Here is a 22,131-nt window from a genome sequence, read left to right as displayed (position 1 = left end):
GACGTCAGGAAACTGCCGGTGCTTTTCTTTTTGAGTCACGGGAAAGGCGGTCAGGTTCTCTCTCTCTCTCTCTCTCTCTCTCTCTCTCTCTCTCTCTCTCTTCTGATTGGTTTCCCACTGGATCAATATCAATCAGATCACTTTTATAGGGATGTTCTCTCGCTCTCATTGTTTCTAATGAAGGATTCAGTAAAATTTTGCCTCTGCTAGTTTTGATGTTCTGATTCACGGGAGACTTTGAAGTGAGTTTTCGTAGCTTTACCTACTTATTTTTTCAAATCAAACCGATTCATGTAAATAAATAACTATTTTAGAATAGAACTGGAGTTGTTTTAGAAGAAAAATATTGAAAACTTAGTGGTCGGAATGAGATTAAAAAAAACGGAAGTCAGAAACGCGAGTGTGAATTTCAGTTGAGTTAATCTCATCTCATTCATCTCATTATCTCTAGCCACTTTATCCTTCTACAGGGTCGCAGGCAAGCTGGAGCCTATCCCAGCTGACTACGGGCGAAAGGCGGGGTACACCCTGGACAAGTCGCCAGGTCATCACAGGGCTGACACATAGACACAGACAACCATTCACACTCACATTCACACCTACGCTCAATTTAGAGTCACCAGTTAACCTAACCTGCATGTCTTTGGACTGTGGGGGAAACCGGAGCACCCGGAGGAAACCCACGCGGACACGGGGAGAACATGCAAACTCCGCACAGAAAGGCCCTCGCCGGCCACGGGGCTCGAACCCGGACCTTCTTGCTGTGAGGCGACAGCGCTAACCACTACACCACCGTGCTGCCAGTTGAGTTAATGTGAATTGTTTATTGAATGTGGATCAGACAGTTTTTTCGAGGTTCGCCTTGAAAGCTGTGAATATTAATCGAAATAATCATTTATATTCTTTCCTATAAACACTAGTCAGCCCTACTGAGAAATACAAAGGCCTACAGAGCACAAAGAGCGGATTAGAAATCATCTTACTTTTTTTATTGAGTGTACCAATTTAACATTAGCATAATTAATACTAATTTGCATAATTGGTTTTTACTAATTTTTAAATTAAAACTTTGTATTCAGTACCCAACCATCTATGTTCCTGCCAATTTCCATGTAAATATCTTGAAAAATAGAAAAGTTATGAAGATAAAACATTTGATCTCATTGGTTAATGAGGCCCATTTTGGACCATGTGATCCTCATACAGAATATTACGGCCGTTTAAAAAAAAATTAAGCCGTTTCTTCAATCTTTGATTTGTAATATCTCAAGAATGGATATGGATAAACATTTTAATTCTGGAAAAAAAAGTATGTTGTTCTACATTCAATTCTGAATTCAGTGAAAGCAGTTTCAAGAAATTTGGGTTAAATTTGAATTTTCACCTGATATACCAAATATTGATGCATTTTTAAAGAGCAAAGTTTTATCACACCAAACACTTTCATTTATTGCTGTTTACTGCTCGTTATACAATAGTTAGCGCTGGTATATTAATCCAATTGTTTCATTAATCTGATTGGTTGAGCAGCATTATATTATATAATTAACAGTTATTCCATAAAATCAAGTCGTACATAAGCTAATAGCGCTGTAAGCCATGTACGATGAGATTGAGGGGAATAACTGCTCTATTCTATCCACATTTACTGGATTTTAAGAAACAGAGCATTTTTATTTTTATTTTTTGCAAATTCGATAAATAAAAATTTATACGAAACGTCTGACAAAATAATTTCTGCTTAGAATGTAAACAAATCAGCGAAATGACAGGAGCAATTTGTGAAAAATGCAATAATAATAATAATTCTTGAAAAATAAAAAAGATATGTTCTTACCATCAAATACTTTTATTCCATATTTTGTTGCTTTTTTTGTATTTGTTGGGGTTTTGTTTTCAAGTAGAGTTTTTATTCCGTCCTTGGTTGGTTCAGCAACACGCTCCGCCATTTTGTTTTTCTCTACTCACGGTATATGAGCTGATATCCTAGTAGTAGTATCAGCCAATCAGAGCTCTCGATTGCTCAAATAGTGTTTATATTCCCTATAATCATACTAACTGTAACCGTTTCTCTGTGAATTTTACACCACATAAAAAATTCCACTTCCTCGTTTGACGTGGTTTCTCTGGTAGTGTTAATGCCATCATCAGCAGAAACGGTGAATGATACTTTTCAGGAATATAACTTTTGGCTGAAAATATGAAACTTCATCAGATGAAGATGGAAAGGAAAAAGGGACGCCAGTGCACCTTAAATGGGAATGTACAAATCAAAGCCAGCTAGCTGACATGCTATAAATCTCTTTACGCTAGTGGAGAAAAAAATAAATGGAACATTTGGCCATATGGTGTCTGAAATGTCACTGAATGAATATTAATTTCTTGTTTATGGCAATATCATACTCACAGTTGTGCAGCTCTACTGAATAACGACACGGCTGTGGTTAGCTGTGATTGTTATTGATCAGAATAACTGATATTCAGGATAACCGCACTCTTACTTGTGTGATGTTGTTTAATTACCTCCGCTAACTGTGTTGGAGGAGATGTTTTCACCTCTGTTTGTTTATTCCTAATGTAACTCAAAAAGTAATGAACAGATTTGGATGAAATTTGGTGGAAAGGTGAGCCATGGGTCGAGGAACAATTGATAAGATTTTGATGTAAATCCAGATATGTATGTGGATCCAGGAGTTTTTTTTTATTCCCGATATACAACTCAGTTGTAACTCAAAAAGTAATGAAAGGATTTGGATGAAATTTGGTGGATGGCTTTAGTATTATCTTAGGTTCAAGTGATTAGATTTTGATGTTGATAATATGTGGCTTGGTGGAGTTTTGCACTCTCACAAGTGCTGTTCTAGTTAAAGTAGTTTTTTTTGTGTATGTTTTTTTTAGAAATGCTTAATTGCATTATTTTTGAAGGCATCTTTACTTTTCAGCAATATGTCTGTGAAGGTTCTCAGTCATCCAGGTCATAGTAAACCGTAGGTGCTAAAGAAGGCAACTGGACTTGCTTGAAATCCTTGAAGACGTTTCACCTCTTATCCGAAAGGCTTCTTCAGTTCTGTCTGACTAGTGGGGAGTTCCAGGGATTTATCCTCCAGTGGACCAAAAACAAACCTAAGGAGAGTTGTTATGGAATGTTGTGTTTGTAGAAGATCCTCCTGAGTTTCTCAGATAGTCCAGAAATTTAGGTAATGACAATGTTCTTGCGTTTGTTGCTGTTTTCTATCTGAGAAACTCAGCAGGATCTTCTACAAAAACAAACCCCTGTACATTTCAGACCCAGGAACACTCTGAGGCAGAAATTGGTCCACCCTAAAGACAGAATACCCAGACACAAACAGGACAATGTAGTGTATGCAATTCAATGCAGTGAGGAATGCACAGACCTGTACATTGGGGAAACGAAACATCCGCTTCACAGGCATATGGCTCAACACAGGAGAGCCAGTTCCTCAGGCCAGGACTCTGCAGTCTATATTCATCTCAATAATAAAGGACACTTATTTCAGGACTGCGATGTACTCATTTTAGCCCGAGAAGACCGGTGGCTTGAAAGAGGAGTAAAATAAGCCATCTTTGTCAACCTGGAACGACCATCACTGAACAGAGGAGGTGGTCTGAGACACCACTTATCAGCCACCTACAATGCAGTCCTTGGCACACTTCCCAGAAAACTGAATACACATCCACACCAAGACTCAGCTGACTTCAATGACTCACATGATGACAGAGAGAGAGAGCCAACAACCCACAGATCACCCTAACGACCCTTTAGGCTGCTAACACCATTCACACCTGGCCTCCAGTGACCCTAATACCTACAGGATGACTGAGAGGGTCAACGACCCATGTGACCGCAATGACTCTCCTTAAGGTTGCTTTTGGTCCACTAGAGGATAAATACCTGGAACTCCACACCAGTCTGACGGAACTGAAGAAGCCTTTCGGATGAGAGGTGAAACGTCTCATCTCATCTCATTATCTGTAGCCGCTTTATCCTGTTCTACAGGGTCGCAGGCAAGCTGGAGCCTATCCCAGCTGACTACGGGCGAAAGGCGGGGTACACCCTGGACAAGTCGCCAGGTCATCACAGGGCTGACACATAGACACAGACAACCATTCACACTCACATTCACACCTACGCTCAATTTAGAGTCACCAGTTAACCTAACCTGCATGTCTTTGGACTGTGGGGGAAACCGGAGCACCCGGAGGAAACCCACGCGGACACGGGGAGAACATGCAAACTCCGCACAGAAAGGCCCTCGCCGGCCCCGGGGCTCGAACCCGGACCTTCTTGCTGTGAGGCAACAGCGCTAACCACTACACCACCGTGCCGCCCGAGGTGAAACGTCTTCAAGAATTTCAAGCAAGTCCAGTTTCCTTCTTTAGCATCAGTGGTTTACTTTTCAACACTTCTTTCATTTGCAGGAATGTGACAAATGAGCACCATTCATGAGAACGTTCTCATAATTTTGGTGAACTGAACTCATGAACGTGAACATGATTGTCATTAATTCAGGACTCTCACGCACCAGAAATAGGATAAACCGATAAAACAATGTTTCAGGATCGCATTTTGGAAAATTATTCCATGACGACTTGATTTTCTCTCATGTTCCTTGTCTTGACCAGTGTTGTCTTACGGCGATGTACGGTAACATGTTGGTCATGAAACTATTTGTTTATATCAATAAAGTCCAGGTGCTTTCTAATGGTAGGTGATGCTCATTCACCATCACTGAAATGTCATTCTAATCACTGATCAAATATTTCACTTTAGATTCAGAGCAGCTCATTATGACTGTGCAGTGCAGAGAAATTACCGTATTTGTTCATGAGTCCTGATGAATCATTTGTGTTCTACAGGCAGCTCTCCTCCGAAGACCTCGCCCGGGTTCCTGCTAACTCCACGAGTAACATCCTCAACCGCCTCCTGATCAGCTACGACCCGAGAATCCGCCCCAACTTCAAAGGTGAGCACTTCACTTCGTTCAGCAGGAAAATGTTCAGTGCTGTGATTCAGCTTCATATCTTTTAATGCAACTTTTTTTTTTTTTAATAAATCAAATTGTAATGAAGGTGAATGGAGGTGGGCGGGGCTTCTTTGTAGGCCACAGAAAACATGAGCTAGCTTGTTTTAAGTCACAGTGAATATGAACGTAGCAAACCGAAACAAAATAATTTGCTAAATTAAGTTTAATAAATGTTAAATTTATCGTTCTGCTTTGACAGTCTTCCAAAATCGCCATCATTAATTTCAGTACTTTTAAAAAAAAATAACTTCTTTTTAAGTGAACAGTAAAAGACAATTTAATGCATACCTGCCAACCTGTACGCATTTTGCGTAGCCGCTACAAATTTTTACCTCATTGTACGACTGTACGTTTTCACATTAAAAAGTACGCATATCGTCCGAACTCGCATTTCAGTCAAGTTCTCGCTGAAGTTGATACCGCTGATCTGTGAGAGAACTCAAAGCCAGAATGGAACGCTTTGCCCAATCCCCCCGCCCCTCTTCAGCCCCTCCCCTTCCTCCTTCGCGTCTCTGACTTGAGTGCAGCGGTGCAGCCAGGTGGCGAGAGCGAGTCGGGGATTGAAATGTCGGTTAGAGACGTCGTTTTTATATTTGTAACAGAAACGGTTGTACTGTATTTCACGTGTACTCAAGAGCTTCCTAGCCGTTATTTTGTGCATTTACAACACCAACAGTACAGGCTAGTTCTTCATTTAACTTCGAAGCCGTCACTCGAGGTTGCATATTCGATGTGGTAACCAATGAAGCCTGATTACAATTCCTCTCGCGCTCTCATTGAATCACTATAAGTACCACTTTATTGATGTGCTCAACAAAGCATAGCATGTTGTATATCTTAAGGGCAGTCGGTAACTTCTGTCAGTGGTAGCCTAGAATGTTTGCAGATGATGTGAAGTCGAAAATTGGTCATCCCTCGTATGAAAAAACCTGCGTGGTACTGCAGTATCAAATGCTTTTTTATACAGTATTACTGCAGTAAATGCAGTATTTCGAATGCAAATGCAATAGTTTGCACATGAAAAAGGCATCCTACAAAATACTGCAGTGTACTGTATAATGCAATATTTTTACTGTATAATGCAGTATACTTCCAACATGTTAAAAAATGGGGCAGCACGGTGGTGTAGTGGTTAGCGCTGTCGCCTCACAGCAAGAAGGTCCTGGGTTCGAGCCCCGGGGCCGGCGAGGGCCTTTCTGTGTGGAGTTTGCATGTTCTCCCCGTGTCCGCGTGGGTTTCCTCCGGGTGCTCCGGTTTCCCCCACAGTCCAAAGACATGCAGGTTAGGTTAACTGGTGACTCTAAATTGAGCGTAGGTGTGAATGTGAGTGTGAATGGTTGTCTGTGTCTATGTGTCAGCCCTGTGATGACCTGGCGACTTGTCCAGGGTGAACCCCGCCTTTCGCCCGTAGTCAGCTGGGATAGGCTCCAGCTTGCCTGCGACCCTGTAGAAGGATAAAGCGGCTAGAGATAATGAGATGAGATGAGATGTTAAAAAATGCAAAAGTCTAAACCTATTGCATGGGAAATTTGTGAAGACCATGTTTTGTGTTGAAAGTGCCTTTTTTACATACTATATTAATTTAATGTGTTATTTATTTTGAAAGAGTGGCTCTGGTTTAATTTCATTTCATTTGCACATGTATTTAATGTTTGTTGTGCTTTTCAAAACGGAAGGAAGTTCCCAAGAGCCATCAATAACAGTTTCCCAAAGGCTATCAATAGGAATGTTTTACAAAACTGGACTATGTTCCCAAGGTCAATCAATAAAACTGGATTGAAAGTGCGTTTTTGGTCTGCTGGTTGTGGTCTGTGGGGGCGCATGCGTGCCGGGTTGGGGTGAGGTTGACGCGGGGGGGGGGAATGGTACTCATGAAATTGTAAAATTGTACTCATAAAATTTTTTCAAGGTTGGCAGGTATGCTAATGTAGCTTTCACTCCGGAGTGCACTGTTGAATTCTGGACTCTGACTGGTCAGAAGGTGTTGATTCATTTTCTTACGACATTTATATTAACGCACTTGTTAATAACAGTACATTATTATTTCTATAGTAACAGCTCATTCAAAGGGACGTGTAAAAATGTGTGTAATCGTCGATACGGTGAAGTTTTCTGTAAGGAGAAATGTGTTTCTTTAACATTATTAAAGTGATAGGAAATGTAAATATGAATGGACAAAAACTGACACTCTTTAATGGATAACAGATTTATCTAAGAGACACTCGATTCATGGCCTGAAGTCGAACAGGAACAGCTCGTTAAATCCCGATTAACCGTGTCATGTGCATTTTCCTTGGCAGTTTTCCTCTCGAGCTCTAACGAGCGCTGCAGTAAAACCTGAGCTCTCGCTCAGCCTCCGTGTTCCTTTATGTTTAACATGAGTGTGTGTTGAACGAGTCTCGACGTGGTCTCCGTGTTATGGCTCATCCGTCTGCTCCGTATATGAGCGAGATTAAAGCTTCCGACAGAAACTGGAGCGCTTTTTTACTCTGTAATTCCAAACTTTTATGATGTAAACCACGTATACAGTTGGATCCAAACACAATGACATCACTGGTTCATAATATACCTCAATCCGTATGGTGCATTCTGATTCTGATTACGTGAGTCGGAGCGCATGATGTAAGATTTTCAGTGTAAATGTTGGTACATACTGAATGGTGTGACAGTAACACTAAGGCATGACTGTATAAAGCTATATATCATTTATTTGGCTCTTTTTTTTTAAAAAACAGGAACGCCTGTGGAGGATCGTGTCAACATCTTCATCAACAGCTTCGGCTCCATCCAGGAAACCACCATGGTACTACAGCATCATCATCATCCTCATCATCAAGATTTATCACTTTCTCTTAAAAAAACCCTCCAAAAAGTGCCTGCTGTTTCCTCACATTAAGTAAATTAATATTACACTACATCTCCTTGACCTTCTCAATGTGGCTAATCTCCTGTTAGTTTTCACAAGACCAGAGAGCAGATCGTTTGAGCTCTAAAATCAGACGTTCTTTAACTTTCCTCAGGCTGCTGTGTTTTTTTTTCTGTTAGTTAAATATTTGTGCTATTTCCTATTCACACGTACATTAATTGATGTTTTATGTCCAGGCAAATTTTAGAACATTATAACTAACCACTGTTGTTAATTACAAGAAAAAAAAAACAACACCACTTCTTCTTCTTTCATATATCATCAGATGGCCAACTCAGTGTCGTGCAGCCAAGCCCTCGTCTCTGGTCCTAAGTCGAAGAGGCTAGCTTCTGAGGGTGGGCTGTATAAGGGGCAGCCAATGATTATGTGCTCGGCAGTCTGTTCAGGTTCGCCACACTCGCATGTCGCACTGTCCGATAGGCCCCACTTCTTCAGAGATGACTTGAAGTGGCCGACCCCAGTGCGTAGATGGTTCAGCGAGGTCCACAGATGACATGGCAGGTCTTCTCCTTTTACACCACCTCCTGGGTCCCTGATGTGGGAAGGCCCAGCCATCTCCCACATCTGTTTCCAGGATGCTGCCAGCCAGGCGTCTCTGGATAAGTCCTCAGGGATAGACTGTAGCATCTCTTGTGCTGCCTTGTTGTAGGGATGGCGAGACTTGAGCCTGCCTGGTGGAGCCAGTGTTATTGTGGCTTTGTGCAGGATGTACCAGTTGTACTTCTGGGCTTTTCTTGCCAGGGTGAGGGTAGCTGCATCCCATCGGAGTCTGGCCAGGGCGATTCCAGCAAGGACTGGCAGGTGGGACACAGGGGTGGGTTTCAGGCAACCAATTACTATCAGGAGGGCGCTGTTGATGGTAGTATCTACCTTATTCACATGTGGACTTCTGCTCCAGGCAGGGGCACAGTATTCAGCTACGGGTAGGACAAGGGCTTGCGTAGATATGCAAAGGGTCTGGGGGGAAGCTCCCCAAGTCAAACCCACCAGACGGCAGATGAGCGAGACCCTTGCTGTTACCTTGGCCTTCACTTCATCCAGGTGTTGCTTATAGGACAGTGTCCGATTCAAGCGTACACCGAGGTACTTGGGGGCTTGCTGGAACTCCAGGCGGTTGTTACCAACATACATGTCCAGTTCCCTTCTTGCTTCCCGATTGTTGAGATGGTATGCTGCAGACACTGTCTTGCCCATGCTGAGCTGAAGGTGCCACTTCTGGAGGTAGTCTGCCAGAATTCCCATGTCTCAGTTGAGACCATCTTCCATTGCCTTCCATGTTGGGCATCAAAACATGATGGCCAAATCGTCCGCATAGCTGTACTTTGTAGATATTATATCCAGCAGGTCGTGAATGTAGATGTTGAACAACATTGGTGAAAGGATGGAGCCTTGTGGGACACCATTCTTCAGCCTTCGGAGCCTGCTGGTCTGGCCATCGCTGGTCTGTAGGATAAAGCTATGATTCAATAGCATCTCCATGATGAACCTCACCATGTGCCTGTCCGGGATTGTCCTCAGCAGTTTCAAATGTAGTCCACGGTGCCACACGGTATCATAGACAGCTGTCAGGTCCAGGGATACTACTTCAGCCTTCTCATTATCCTGAAAGCTTTCTTCGATGTCCTGAGTGAGTAGGGTTACCTGATCCACTGTTGACCTGCCTCGGCGGAAGCCGGCTTGTTCCGGTGGGAGTTGTGGGTCCACCACTGGCTCAATGCGGCTGTGAATCAGCCTCTCCAGGATCTTATATGGGATACAGAGCAAAGAGATGGGCCTGTAGGACTTTGGATCTTCAGCGGGTTTATTCAGCTTTGGCAAGGCTATGACAGAAGCACGGCGCCAGGTCTTTGAAAGCTTGGACCTCCGGAAGCATGCTGAGAAGAATGAGCATAGCCAGCAAGATGTTCTTTCACTTTGGTGGATGACAAACTCTGGGTGGATATTGTCTCAAACTGGTGACTTGCCCAGCTTCAGTTTGTTAATTGCTGCACTTAGTTTGGCTGCTGTGAAGTCTCCTGAGAGGTTGGCATCGACACTGGCTGCCCTGGAGAGAGACGATACCTCACACGAGATCAGTCATGTGAAGGTTTTGTCTGCATCTGGGAAGCAGCCATTTTTCAGGAGCTGGGAAGCAATGGCCAACAACAACACTATTCTATTAATAAAAAAGGAGGAAAAATGAGAGCCATATTTAAATGATTTATTTGTTTATATCTCAAAGAACTGAAAAGTATTGTGATCCAGGACAAGATGATAAAAGTGGGTGTGGCCGGGCGTGGATAGAGTGTCTGTGCTGTGGGTGTGAGTCATCAGAGTATCAGTGAGAGGAGAAGGGTGTGAGAGAAGATGGGTGTGGTCAGAGGATCTGTGTGAGAAGATGGGTGTGGTTAAGGACCTGTGAGAGGATTTATTCAGAGTGAATAAATAATTTCCAGATATTTTCATTTATTGTAGTTATACTTTACATTATTTGAGGAAAACACACACATACAAGTGCCTTTCAGGGCGGCACGGTGGTGTAGTGGTTATCACTGTCGCCTCACAGCAAGAAGGTCCGGGTTCGAGCCCCGTGGCCGGCGAGGGCCTTTCTGTGCGGAGTTTGCATGTTCTCCCTGTGTCCGCGTGGGTTTCCTCCGGGTGCTCCGGTTTCCCCCACAGTCCAAAGACATGCAGGTTAGGTTAACTGGTGACTCTAAATTGAGCGTAGGTGTGAATGTGAGTGTGAATGGTTGTCTGTGTCTATGTGTCAGCCCTGTGATGACCTGGCGACTTGTCCAGGGTGTACCCTGCCTTTCGCCCGTAGTCAGCTGGGATAGGCTCCAGCTCGCCTGCGACCCTGTAGAACAGGATAAAGCGGCTACAGATAATGAGATGAGATGAGACAAGTGCCTTTCACACCTCTCTGATGGGGCTGAAAAGCTAAAAATGTAAATTAGTGCAGCAGTCGCACTCGAGTCACGAGTGTGTGTGTGTGAGTGTGTGTGTGTGTATTCTAAAGTTGTTTTCAAGAAATTGCAACAAGGACATGAGAAACAGTGGTTGCCACGGTGACGCTTCAGCCATCTGGGCTCTTGTGTCAGTTGCAGGGTTAATGTTCTAACCTGCTCATATCTTACACACACACACACACACACACACACACACAAAGAATTTTAAATCATTAATCTGCTCAATTTGTGTCTGTTACAGATTCCTGTTTTGGATTCATTCCTCTTTTTATTTTCCATCCTGTGCAAAAACAGACAACTCAATAACATAAAATAAATTAAAAATATACCCAACATGTGTAAAATTAAATGTTAATGAAATGTGAAATTAAATTAAAATGCAGAATTGACAACACATCAGTTACCATCTTTTTTTTTTTCAGATTCACGAACGTTTTAAGCATCTCAAAATACATCTCAAAATAACCCTGAGATCATCTCTGGAGGAAAATCTCATCTCATTATCTGTAGCCGCTTTATCCTTCTACAGGGTCGCAGGCGAGCTGGATCCTATCCCAGCTGACTACGGGCGAAAGGTGGGGTTCACCCTGGACAAGTCGCCAGGTCATCACAGGGCTGACACATAGACACAGACAACCATTCACACTCACATTCACACCTACGCTCAATTTAGAGTCACCAGTTAACCTAACCTGCATGTCTTTGGACTGTGGGGGAAACCGGAGCACCCGGAGGAAACCCACGTGGACACGGGGAGAACATGCAAACTCCACACAGAAAGGCCCTCGCCGGCCACGGGGCTCGAACCTGGACCTTCTTGCTGTGAGGCGACAGCGCTAACCACTACACCACCGTGCCGCCCCCCTGGAGGAAAATAAACTTTTAAAATAATTTTGCCTGACTGCATAAAGGTTCATGTTATACAAAATAACTTTAGGATTTATGAATTGTCAAAAAGGGTGGCACGGTGGTGTAGTGGTTATCGCTGTCGCCTCACAGCAAGAAGGTCCGGGTTCGAGCCCCGTGGCCGGTGAGGGCCTTTCTGTGCGGAGTTTGCATGTTCTCCCCGTGTCCGCGTGGGTTTCCTCCGGGTGCTCCGGTTTCCCCCACAGTCCAAAGACATGCAGGTTAGGTTAACTGGTGACTCTAAATTGAGCGTAGGTGTGAATGTGAGTGTGAATGGTTGTCTGTGTCTATGTGTCAGCCCTGTGATGACCTGGCGACTTGTCCAGGGTGTACCCGCCTTTCGCCCGTAGTCAGCTGGGATAGGATCCAGCTCACCTGCGACCCTGTAGAACAGGATAAAGTGGCTACAGATAATGGATGGATGGATGGATGGATGGATGGATGGATGGATGGATGGAGTTGTCAAAAAATAATCATTTTAAACTACCCCCCGTTTTCTTTTTTGTGTTGCGTGTGTGCAGGATTATCGAGTGAACATTTTCCTGCGTCAGCGCTGGAATGATCCGCGTCTTCGTCTTCCTCAGGACTTTAAATCCGAGTCTCTGACCGTCGACCCGAAGATGTTTAAGTGTTTGTGGAAACCTGATTTGTTCTTCGCCAACGAGAAGAGCGCCAACTTCCATGATGTCACACAGGAGAACATCCTGCTCTTCATCTTCCGAAACGGAGACGTCCTCATCAGCATGAGGTAAAAAACTCAGCTCAACTACAGAAAACAAAAACACTCCCTCTTTTCTATTAAACCCACCCATTTCTTTAATTAGGCATTAATTAACAGATTTTCATGCATTAATTAGTAATTAGCATTATGGTGCTGCAGCTGGAGGAGGGACTCAGGAACTCACGCCTGTAATTTCCTCTCGAGGATACAACAGTCTGAAAAACACATTTTAAATTATATTTTTTTTACGTGATTTATGTAACAAGCTGGATTTTTCAGGTGTCTAATTAAAAGTAATATTTTCTAATATTCAAGTGAACTGAATATTATAAAATATTTCTAATATTCAATTCACTTGAATATTTGTACCGTCTTTGCACCATGCTCTCACGGAAGGCGGTCGCATTTCTCTGTCTCTCCTCTCCTTTATCTTCCCTGCTTTTGCTCCTCTTGTCTTGTTTGTCTATTGTCTATACTTTTGAGACTCTCTCCGCACTGCTCTCTAAACTAAAAGTATGGAATTGATAAACTGGTCTCTTAACGCAGTTGACACAATTTCTGCTCCCCCTCTGTCAACTGTATGTATGTGTAGAACCTGAACCGCAACATGGATAACATCATGGAGAAGCTTTTGGCTTTGCTAAGGAAAATGGATCGATTCGGAGACCAGAATGGACAAACAGAGTAGTCGTGTAAAAGAATGCGTCTACTCGCCCCAAGACCAAACAATCCCAATCTTATCTGCTTTCGGCTCCCTCAGACAGCACTGGCCTTGGCCAAGGCCGTTGCTGGAACAACAACTCCCCCTGAAGTAAAAACTTATACATGGCTTCATCTCTAGTAGGGTTGACTACTGCAATGGCCTTTTCACAGGCCTGCCAAAAAAGACCATCAAACGACTTCAGCTGGTTCAAAATGCAGCGGCTAGGGTTCTCACACGAACAAAAAGAACAGAGCACATTACTCCAATTCTAAGGTCCCTTCACTGGCTTCCAGTAAGCTACAGAATTGACTTTAAAGCATTGCTGCTGGTGTACACATCTCTAAATTGTTCAGGGCCCAAGTACCTCTCTGATATGTTGCAGCGGCCTAACCCAATCAGATCTACCAGATCGCAGCAGCAAAATTTACTGGTAAAACCTGTTGTTAAAACAAAGTGTGGTGAAGCAGCTTTTAGCTCCTATGCAGTACAGCTATGGAACCAACTCCCAGAGGACATCAAAAATGCTCCTGCTGTTGGCAGCTTCAAATCTAAACTAAAGACCAAGCTGTTCTCAGATGCTTTCTGCTAACTGATAAATATCGTCATCTTTACAAGTTTTAAACTTTACTTAACTTTTACAGCCTCTGCATGTTTTAAACTTTACTTAACTTTTATTCTATTTTATTCTGCTGTTTTTTTACTGAACTTTTACTTCATTTTATTATTTTATTTCTACTATTGTTTAATTCTTATTATTTTTTCTCTCTTCTTCCCCCTTTATTTTATGTAATTTTATTTTCTATTGTTTACTGTTTTGCCTTTACCTCTGTAAAGCACATTGAACTGCCACTGTGTATGAAATGCGCTATATAAATAAACTTGCCTTGCCTTGAAGATCACTGCAGTGAGACGCTCTTGCATTCCTTCCTCCACTTCCCACGGTCACCGCTTTTTACCCCCAGTGTGACTAGCGGGTGCGCGACCAGCGCCGTCATGGCTGCAGGAACCGGCTACTTGCTTGCACTGGGTTACCGCTACCTCTGCCCCTCCCCTGTTCCCCCCCCCCCCCCCAAGTCCCGAGTTTTCATGTTGTAAAGTGTACTTGTGTTATTTTGTGCTTATTTTTTTCTTTTCATCCCTGTCTTCCTGTCCTGTCTACTCCCTCTCTGTCAGTTGTATGTACCGGTACCGTATGTGTATATGTATGTACGGACGGGTTGATGGTCAATTTCGCTGGCACTTGTGACTAGTGACAATAAAGGGTTCCTTCATTCATTGATTCATTACATCAAAAAGGTAATACATAACCATCTGAAAATTAGACTATTATACTTTTTAATGGTTTTACAGGAATTAATAAATTTAAATAAAATATATTTTTTTCTTTTGTGAAATAATAATATAATTAGTAGAAGTAAATTTTTTTCTTTTCACTTTTTGCTAATTTTTCTCTGTCCCTTATGAGTTTAAAATTGGTGAGAAAATAAAACTAAAACCAAAAATATTAAAATTACTACATGGATTTATCACTTCATCATCATTTATCATATCATCACTTCATCATCACGTCATGTCTTCCAGTGGCGGCTGGTGAAAGAAATTCTTGGTGGGGCTGGTGTGCCAATAGAATCTATTGGCACACCAAGAATTTTTTTCATTTCATCCACGATCCATTCTCTCAGAACTGCCAGCGTACAGTCCAGGAGCTCTTTCTGAACTGTCTTCGAAGTGCCTTTAAATACGGTTGCATTTTCAAGGTGTTCCCTCAAGTCCTGATCAGTGGATGCCATTAAGTCAACGAGACCTCTGAAAATTCCGGGATTGTCTGAAAAATGACTTTCATCATGTCCCCGCATTGCTAGTTCAAAAGCACCACAAAATTTAACACAATTGATGATCTTAGATAAAACATGATGGTTTTTATCGACCTCTTCATTGTGCTTTCTTACAGCAATGCGGTGCCCGTCGTCTAGCTGTGCCGCTATGCTAATCCTTCCAAGCACAGCGAGCTTTATGCAGTCTTCCATGTGAACTCTTGATCTTTCATGCTTCTTGATGTGTTCGGAGAGGTGCTTTAGGTCAGTTTGTCCAGACTGTGTCCACGTCAAATCTCACCTGTCACTTTTGAAAAGGATGCAGGGGAAACAAAAAAGTGCATTGGCTGTTCCACAGCCTGTCAGCCACGACTTCCGCTGGAACCAACTCCTGCAAAAAGTCCTGCTGTAGGCTTTAACTTTCTGCTTGGTTGGCTGGGTGATGTTTATTTCGGGCTTGTTGGGTCGCAGCTCCTTAACACAGATTTTTTCCACCATCGTCCTTCTCGCGAAAGGGTAGTTCAACAAAGATCTCACCGAATTTGGTGGAAGCTGCCCCTCAACTGTCGTCGTTGCCATCATCTCTCTGACTGACTGACCTGAGACCTCAAGTTTATCACCATAGCAACCAAAACTTTCCCACATTTTCTGTAGCAAGGGCGAAATCTCCAGCGCCCCAAAACCATTAAATTCGGCGATGCTGATTGGCCAAATATTTATTATTTTTCCCTAGCAACCATACAGGATTGGCTATGTCGCTGAACTTCTGGGCGCTTTGCCGAGGGCCCAAGAAGAGAAATGATACGAGTCTGTTGGTGGAAATTCACTGTTGAATGAGAGTCAGATGGTGGAAATGTTGTTTAAATAATTCAGATTGCATGTAGCACACACTATTAAGTAAAACTGACATTGATAATAAAATTTGTAAAAAAAAATATATATATATATATATATATATATATATATATATATATATATATATAAAAAATATTTTTTCCCCTCCATATCTGGGAGGGCGGCGCCCGAGCGTCCCCCATGGGCCAGCCGCCACTGATGTCTTCATCACTGTGTCATCACTTCATCATCACATCTCCAGTTCATCACTACTTCGCCACACCATCACTTCACCACACCATCACATCATCACATCTCCAGTTCATCGTCACATCATCACATCTCCAGTTCATTACATCATCATATCACTTCATCACCATGTCATGCCTTCCTCACTGTTTCATCACTTCACCACACCATCACATCACATATCCAGTTCATCACTTCATCATCACATTACATCATCACATCTCCAGTTCATCATAACTTCACCACACCATCACTTCACCACATCACCACTATCTCACATGACCTCATCACATCACATCATCACATCTCCAGTTCATCACTTCACCACACAATCACATCTCCAGTTCATCATCACTTCATCACCATCATATCACTTCATCACCACTCCATGCCTTCATCACTGTTTCATCACATCACTTCATCATCACATTACATCATCACATCTCCAGTTCATCATCACTTCACCACACCATCACTTCATCATATCACCACGATATCACGTCATCACATAATCACATCTCCATTTCACCATTTCATCGCATTACATCATCACATCACTTTATCACCTCATAACTTCATCACTGTTTCATCACATCACTTCATCACATCACATGATTCCATCAATTCATCGCACCACATCACTTCAGCGCACCACATCACTTCACATCATCACATCTCCATTTCACCACATCACTTCATCACTCTATCACTTCATCACATCATAACTTCATCATCACTTCATCACATACATCTCCATTTCACATTTCATCACATTACTTCATTACATCACTTTATTACCTCATCAGTTTCATCGCATCGCTTCATCTGTCACATCACATAATCACATCACACTTAATGACTTCATCACTGTTTCATCACATCACCTCACCACCTCATCATCATCACCACATCTCCATTTCATCACGTCATCACTTCATCACTACTTCATTCCTCTCATCACATGTTCAGAGTAAAGCAGCTCTTAAGGAGTCTGCAATAAAATGTTCAGATATGGGGAATAAATAGTGGATTACTACACACACACACACACACACACACACACACACACACACACACACACACACACACACTTCTTCGTCTTCTTCACTTTGCTGCCATTGTTCCAAGACAGTCATTGTGTGTGTGTGTGTGTGTGTGTGTGTGTGTGTTACAGATTATCAGTGACTCTCTCGTGTCCTCTCGACCTGACTCTGTTCCCCATGGACACTCAGAGATGCAAGATGCAGTTGGAGAGCTGTATGTCGATCTTCTTACTGTAAACACACTGAAGTTGATTATTTTCCTATAACAGCACAGCCTGAAGTGTTTTATTGCTCTTAAACCACTCTGTTGTTTCCGCTGTACATGGCCCTGTGAATGAGCTGTTACTATAGAAACGATAACGTATTAGAATGAGCGCGTGAAGAGAAACCTGTCAGAGCTGCTGTTATAGAGAATGAATCAACACTCAATACAGTGCTAAGTATTTGTGATGGTTTGGACATGCTGTGTGTGTGTGTGTGTGTGTGTGTGTGTGTGTGTGTGTGTGTGTGTGTGTGTGCAGTCGGCTACACCACAGATGACCTGCAGTTCATGTGGCAGTCTGGAGATCCAGTACAGATGGATGAAATCGCTCTTCCTCAGTTCGATATCAGACAGGAGGACATCGAGTACGGAAACTGCACCAAATATTACTCGGGAACCGGTGAGAAACACAACACTGCAGCCGAGCGCGATAATTAACATCTGTGACTCGTTATCGGAGTAAACAATAATGTGCTGAGGGTTGTGCAGGTTACTACACTTGTGTGGAGGTGATCTTCACCCTCAGGAGGCAGGTGGGCTTCTACATGATGGGTGTGTATGCTCCTACGCTGCTGATCGTCGTGCTCTCCTGGCTCTCATTCTGGATAAATCCAGATGCTAGCGCCGCTCGAGTCCCTCTGGGTAACAAGATCAACATTTCTATCATTTACAGCGCACAGATACTCAACCAGTTTATCATTAGCATTAGGCTAAGTAGGTAGCATTTTTCATTGATGTTATCACTACAGCTGAACTTCAACTGAACTGAGCTGGTCATGTGACCAAATCACTATTTACCTTTCTTCTTCTACAGGAAGGATTGAACATAAAATATAGCTGTTTACCTCGTTACATTGCTTACTAGCAAACTATCATCCGAAAGCCTCGGCTAGAGAGCTAGCATTAACCTGAAACTTGTTTAACTAGTCAGTTACGATTGATAAAACCCAATAAACTGTGATTAAAACCAGTATTTTATGCTAATCAGTAAAAAACAAAAAAAGTTAGTGATGTCATGTGATTGGATGTCTGATCACGAACTACCAGCTGTTTTAATTCTTTCTTCATTTTTTTTGTTCATATGTTTACTTTTCTTTCTTTCGTTCTACTTTGGTTACTTTCGTATATTTCTTTCTTTCTTTCTTTCTTTCTTTCTTTCTTTCTTTCTTTCTTTCTTAATTTGTTGAGTATATGCAGTATAAATATGTTTTCCTTTTCTCTATTTCTTTATTCCCTTTGTTGTTATATCTCTAGCTCTTTCTTACTATTTATTCATTTTTCTTTCTTTCTATAGCACATTTGCGATTCATTCCTTGTCTCTGTTTGTGTCTGTAAACACACCTCCATTTTGTCTCCTCCATTTAGAAGCATCTTATTTGGTCATATTGTATGTTGTACCATCCAGGGTCACTCATCATGCCATCCCATAATGCTACTCTGTACGGTCCACATGACATCCCATAATGTCCCTGTGTACGGTGAGTCCATGATCTCTCTGGTTAGTCCTCCGTTAGTAGTATCAAGACTTATTCATTAAAATAAATAAAAAATTATTCTGTTTACAATTAATAATTTTGCTTTAAAAAACAAACAAATAAACAAACATAAAAACAGAAAGTAAGAAATGATCCAGGAAGTTCACTCCTCTGACCCTGACTGACCTCTTGACCCCGTGTAGATCGCTGACCCCGACTGGCCTCTCAGCCCCATGTAGATCTCTGACCCCATGTAGATCTCTCGACCCCGGCTGACCTCTCGACCCTGTGTATCTCTCTGACGCCAACTGACCTCTCGACCCCGTGTACGCCTCTGACCCTGACTGGCCTCTTGGCACCATGTAGATCTTTGACCACAACTGGCCTCTTGACTTTGTGTAGACCTCTGACCCCGACTGACCTCTTGACCCCATGTAGATCTCTGACCCTGACTGACCTCTCAACCCTGTGTAGATCTTTCGATCCCGTCTGACTTCTCGACCCCGTGTAGATCTCTGACCCCAACTGACCTCTCGGCCCCATGTAGATCTCTGACCCCAACTGGCCTCTTGATTTTGTGAATATCTCTGACCCCGACTGACCTCTTGACCCTGTGTAGATCTCTGACCCCAGCTGGCCTCTTGACTTTGTGTAGCTCTCTGACCCCAACTGACCGCTTGACCCCGCATAGATATCTGACCCCAACTGACCTCTTGATCCTGTATAGATCTCAGACCCTGACTGACCTCTTGACCCTGTGTAGATCTCTGACCCCAACTGACCTCTCGACCCCATGTAGATCTCTGACCCCAACTGGCCTCTTGACTTTGTGTAGATCTCTGACCCCAACTGACCTCTTGACCCCGTGTAGATTTCTGACCGTGATTGACTGCTCGACCCCATGTAGCTCTCTGACCCTAACTAACCTCTTGACCCCGCATAGATATCTGACCCCAACTGACCTCTTGATCCCGTATAGATCTCGGACCCTGACTGACCTCTCGACCCCATGTAGATCTCTGACCCCAACTGGCCTCTTGACTTTGTGTAGATCTCTGACCCCAACTAACCTCTTGACCCCGCATAGATATCTGACCCCAACTGACCTCTCGATCCCGTGTAGATCTTTGACACTGACTGACCTCTCAACCCCGTGTAGACCTCTGGCCCCATGTAGAGCTCTCACCCCCACTGCCTCTTGACCCCGTGTAGATTTCTGACCCTGATTGACTGCTCGACCCCATGTAGATCTCTGACCCCAACTGGCCTCTTGACTTTGTGTAGATCTCTGACCCCAACTGACCTCTTGACCCCGCATAGATATCTGACCCCAACTGACCTCTTGATCCCATATAGATCTTTGACACTGACTGACTTCTCAACCCCATGTAGATCTCTGACCCCATGTAGATCTCTCACCCCCACTGCCTCTTGACCCCGTGTAGATCTCTGACCCCAACTGACCTCTTGACCCTGTGTAGATCTCTGACCCCAACTGGCCTCTTGACCCCACATAGATATCTGACCCTGACTGACCTCTCAATCCCGTATAGATCTTTGACACTGACTGACCTCTCAACCCCGTGTAGATCTCTGACCCCATGTAGATCTCTCACCCCCACTGCCTCTTGACCCCATGTAGATCTCTGACCTCGACTGACCTCTCGACCCCATGTAGATCTCTGATGCCATGTAGACCTCTGACCCCAACTGGCCTCTTGACTTTGTGTAGATCTCTGACCCTGACTGACCTCTTGACCCCGTGTTCCCTCTGTAGGAATCCTGTCGGTTCTATCGCTGTCCTCAGAGTGCACCTCTCTGGCCTCAGAGCTGCCCAAGGTGTCGTACGTGAAGGCCATCGATATCTGGCTGATTGCGTGTTTGCTGTTTGGCTTTGCATCGTTGGTGGAATACGCCGTGGTGCAGGTGATGCTCAACAGCCCCAAACTGCTTGAGGCCGAGAAGGCGAAGATCGCCAGCCGCGAGAAAGCAGAGAGCCGAGTGACGACGAAACTGAACAGTCTGAACGGAGCCGGAGGAACACCACTACATATCAGCACTCTACAGGTCAGAACACACACACACACACACACAAATAATTTTTATTTGCTTTTTATTTAGTTTAGTTTATTTAGTTTTATTTATTTAATCTATATTCTATTTTTATTATTCATTTGCTGCTTTATGCTTTAAGTCTTAATTTTATTGTTTCTTTCGTGTCATTCTTTATTTTTGTTTATTTATTTAATTTTATTATTTTTGTCTTTGTCACTTTCCATCTTTCTCTATTATAGTTTCAAAATTTTTTTACTGTTATTTATTTACTTGTCGATATCTACATTTCTTTCTTTCTTTCTTTCTTTCTTTCTTTCTTTCTTTCTTTCTTTCTTTCTTTCTTTCTGCTTTGTATTGTTTATTTCCTTGTTCTTTGATACCTCCATGATCCCACCTTTCTCTCTCTCTCTCTCTCTCTCTCTCTCTCTCTCTGTCTCTCTCAGGTGACAGAGACACGCTGTAAGAAGGTTTGCACGTCGAAGTCGGATCTGCGCTCGAGTGACTTCAGCATTGTTGGTTCTCTGCCGCGAGACTTTGAGCTCTCGAACTTTGACTGCTACGGGAAACCCATCGACGTCGGAAACACGGCAGGAAAAACGCAAGCCAAAAACAGCAAGAAACCTCCGCCGGCCAAACCTGTCATCCCGTCAGCTGCCAAACGCATCGACCTTTACTCGCGCGCCATCTTCCCCTTCTCCTTCCTCTTCTTCAACATCATCTACTGGTCTGTATACCTGTGACCCTCCTCCATTCCTCACTCGTCTCCATCGTCTCCATCTGTCATCAAACCTCAGGCGTCAAACAGAGCAGTTCCACACAAACACACACACACACACACACTCGTGGACAGAGATGATCAGTAAAAGAGCGCTAAGGAAAGATTACACTAATATTATTGGCACTATATTATTATTAAGTTATATATTTTAAGTAAATACACAAAAATTATTTCTCATAAATAATGTCTATTTTATTAATTTATTTATTTATTTATTATTAATTTATGCTAATCTATTTAATGTTTGCACAGTTTTTATGGAAAAGCAATGATTATCCCGCATGTGTTGAAAGTCTGATATAAATAATAATATAATGATATATTTATGCTTCTGATGTTTATTTTTGGATCTCAGCAGCAGTTGATGATGAT

General features: G+C 42.9%; 1 protein-coding gene across 1 annotated transcript in view; it reads left to right on the top strand.

Annotated features, from left to right (window-relative positions):
- The window catches only part of glrbb (glycine receptor, beta b), a 34,199-nt gene extending 12,417 nt beyond the window's left edge, over positions 1–21,782 (top strand). Inside the window, exons 3-10 of the mRNA XM_060926788.1 lie at positions 4,879–4,985; positions 7,781–7,848; positions 12,347–12,573; positions 17,321–17,403; positions 17,711–17,851; positions 17,941–18,093; positions 20,704–20,993; positions 21,425–21,782. Of these exons, the coding sequence (XP_060782771.1) occupies positions 4,879–4,985; positions 7,781–7,848; positions 12,347–12,573; positions 17,321–17,403; positions 17,711–17,851; positions 17,941–18,093; positions 20,704–20,993; positions 21,425–21,721 (1,366 nt within the window). The 3' untranslated portion in view covers positions 21,722–21,782. The remainder of the gene's footprint in view (positions 1–4,878; positions 4,986–7,780; positions 7,849–12,346; positions 12,574–17,320; positions 17,404–17,710; positions 17,852–17,940; positions 18,094–20,703; positions 20,994–21,424) is intronic.
- Positions 21,783–22,131: the final 349 nt, after the last annotated feature.

This window comes from Neoarius graeffei, chromosome 8 (assembly GCF_027579695.1).
Source record: "Neoarius graeffei isolate fNeoGra1 chromosome 8, fNeoGra1.pri, whole genome shotgun sequence".
NCBI lineage: Eukaryota > Metazoa > Chordata > Actinopteri > Siluriformes > Ariidae > Neoarius > Neoarius graeffei.
The sequence above is the reverse complement of the archived record's forward strand: the minus strand, read 5'-3'. Positions and strand labels throughout refer to the sequence as shown.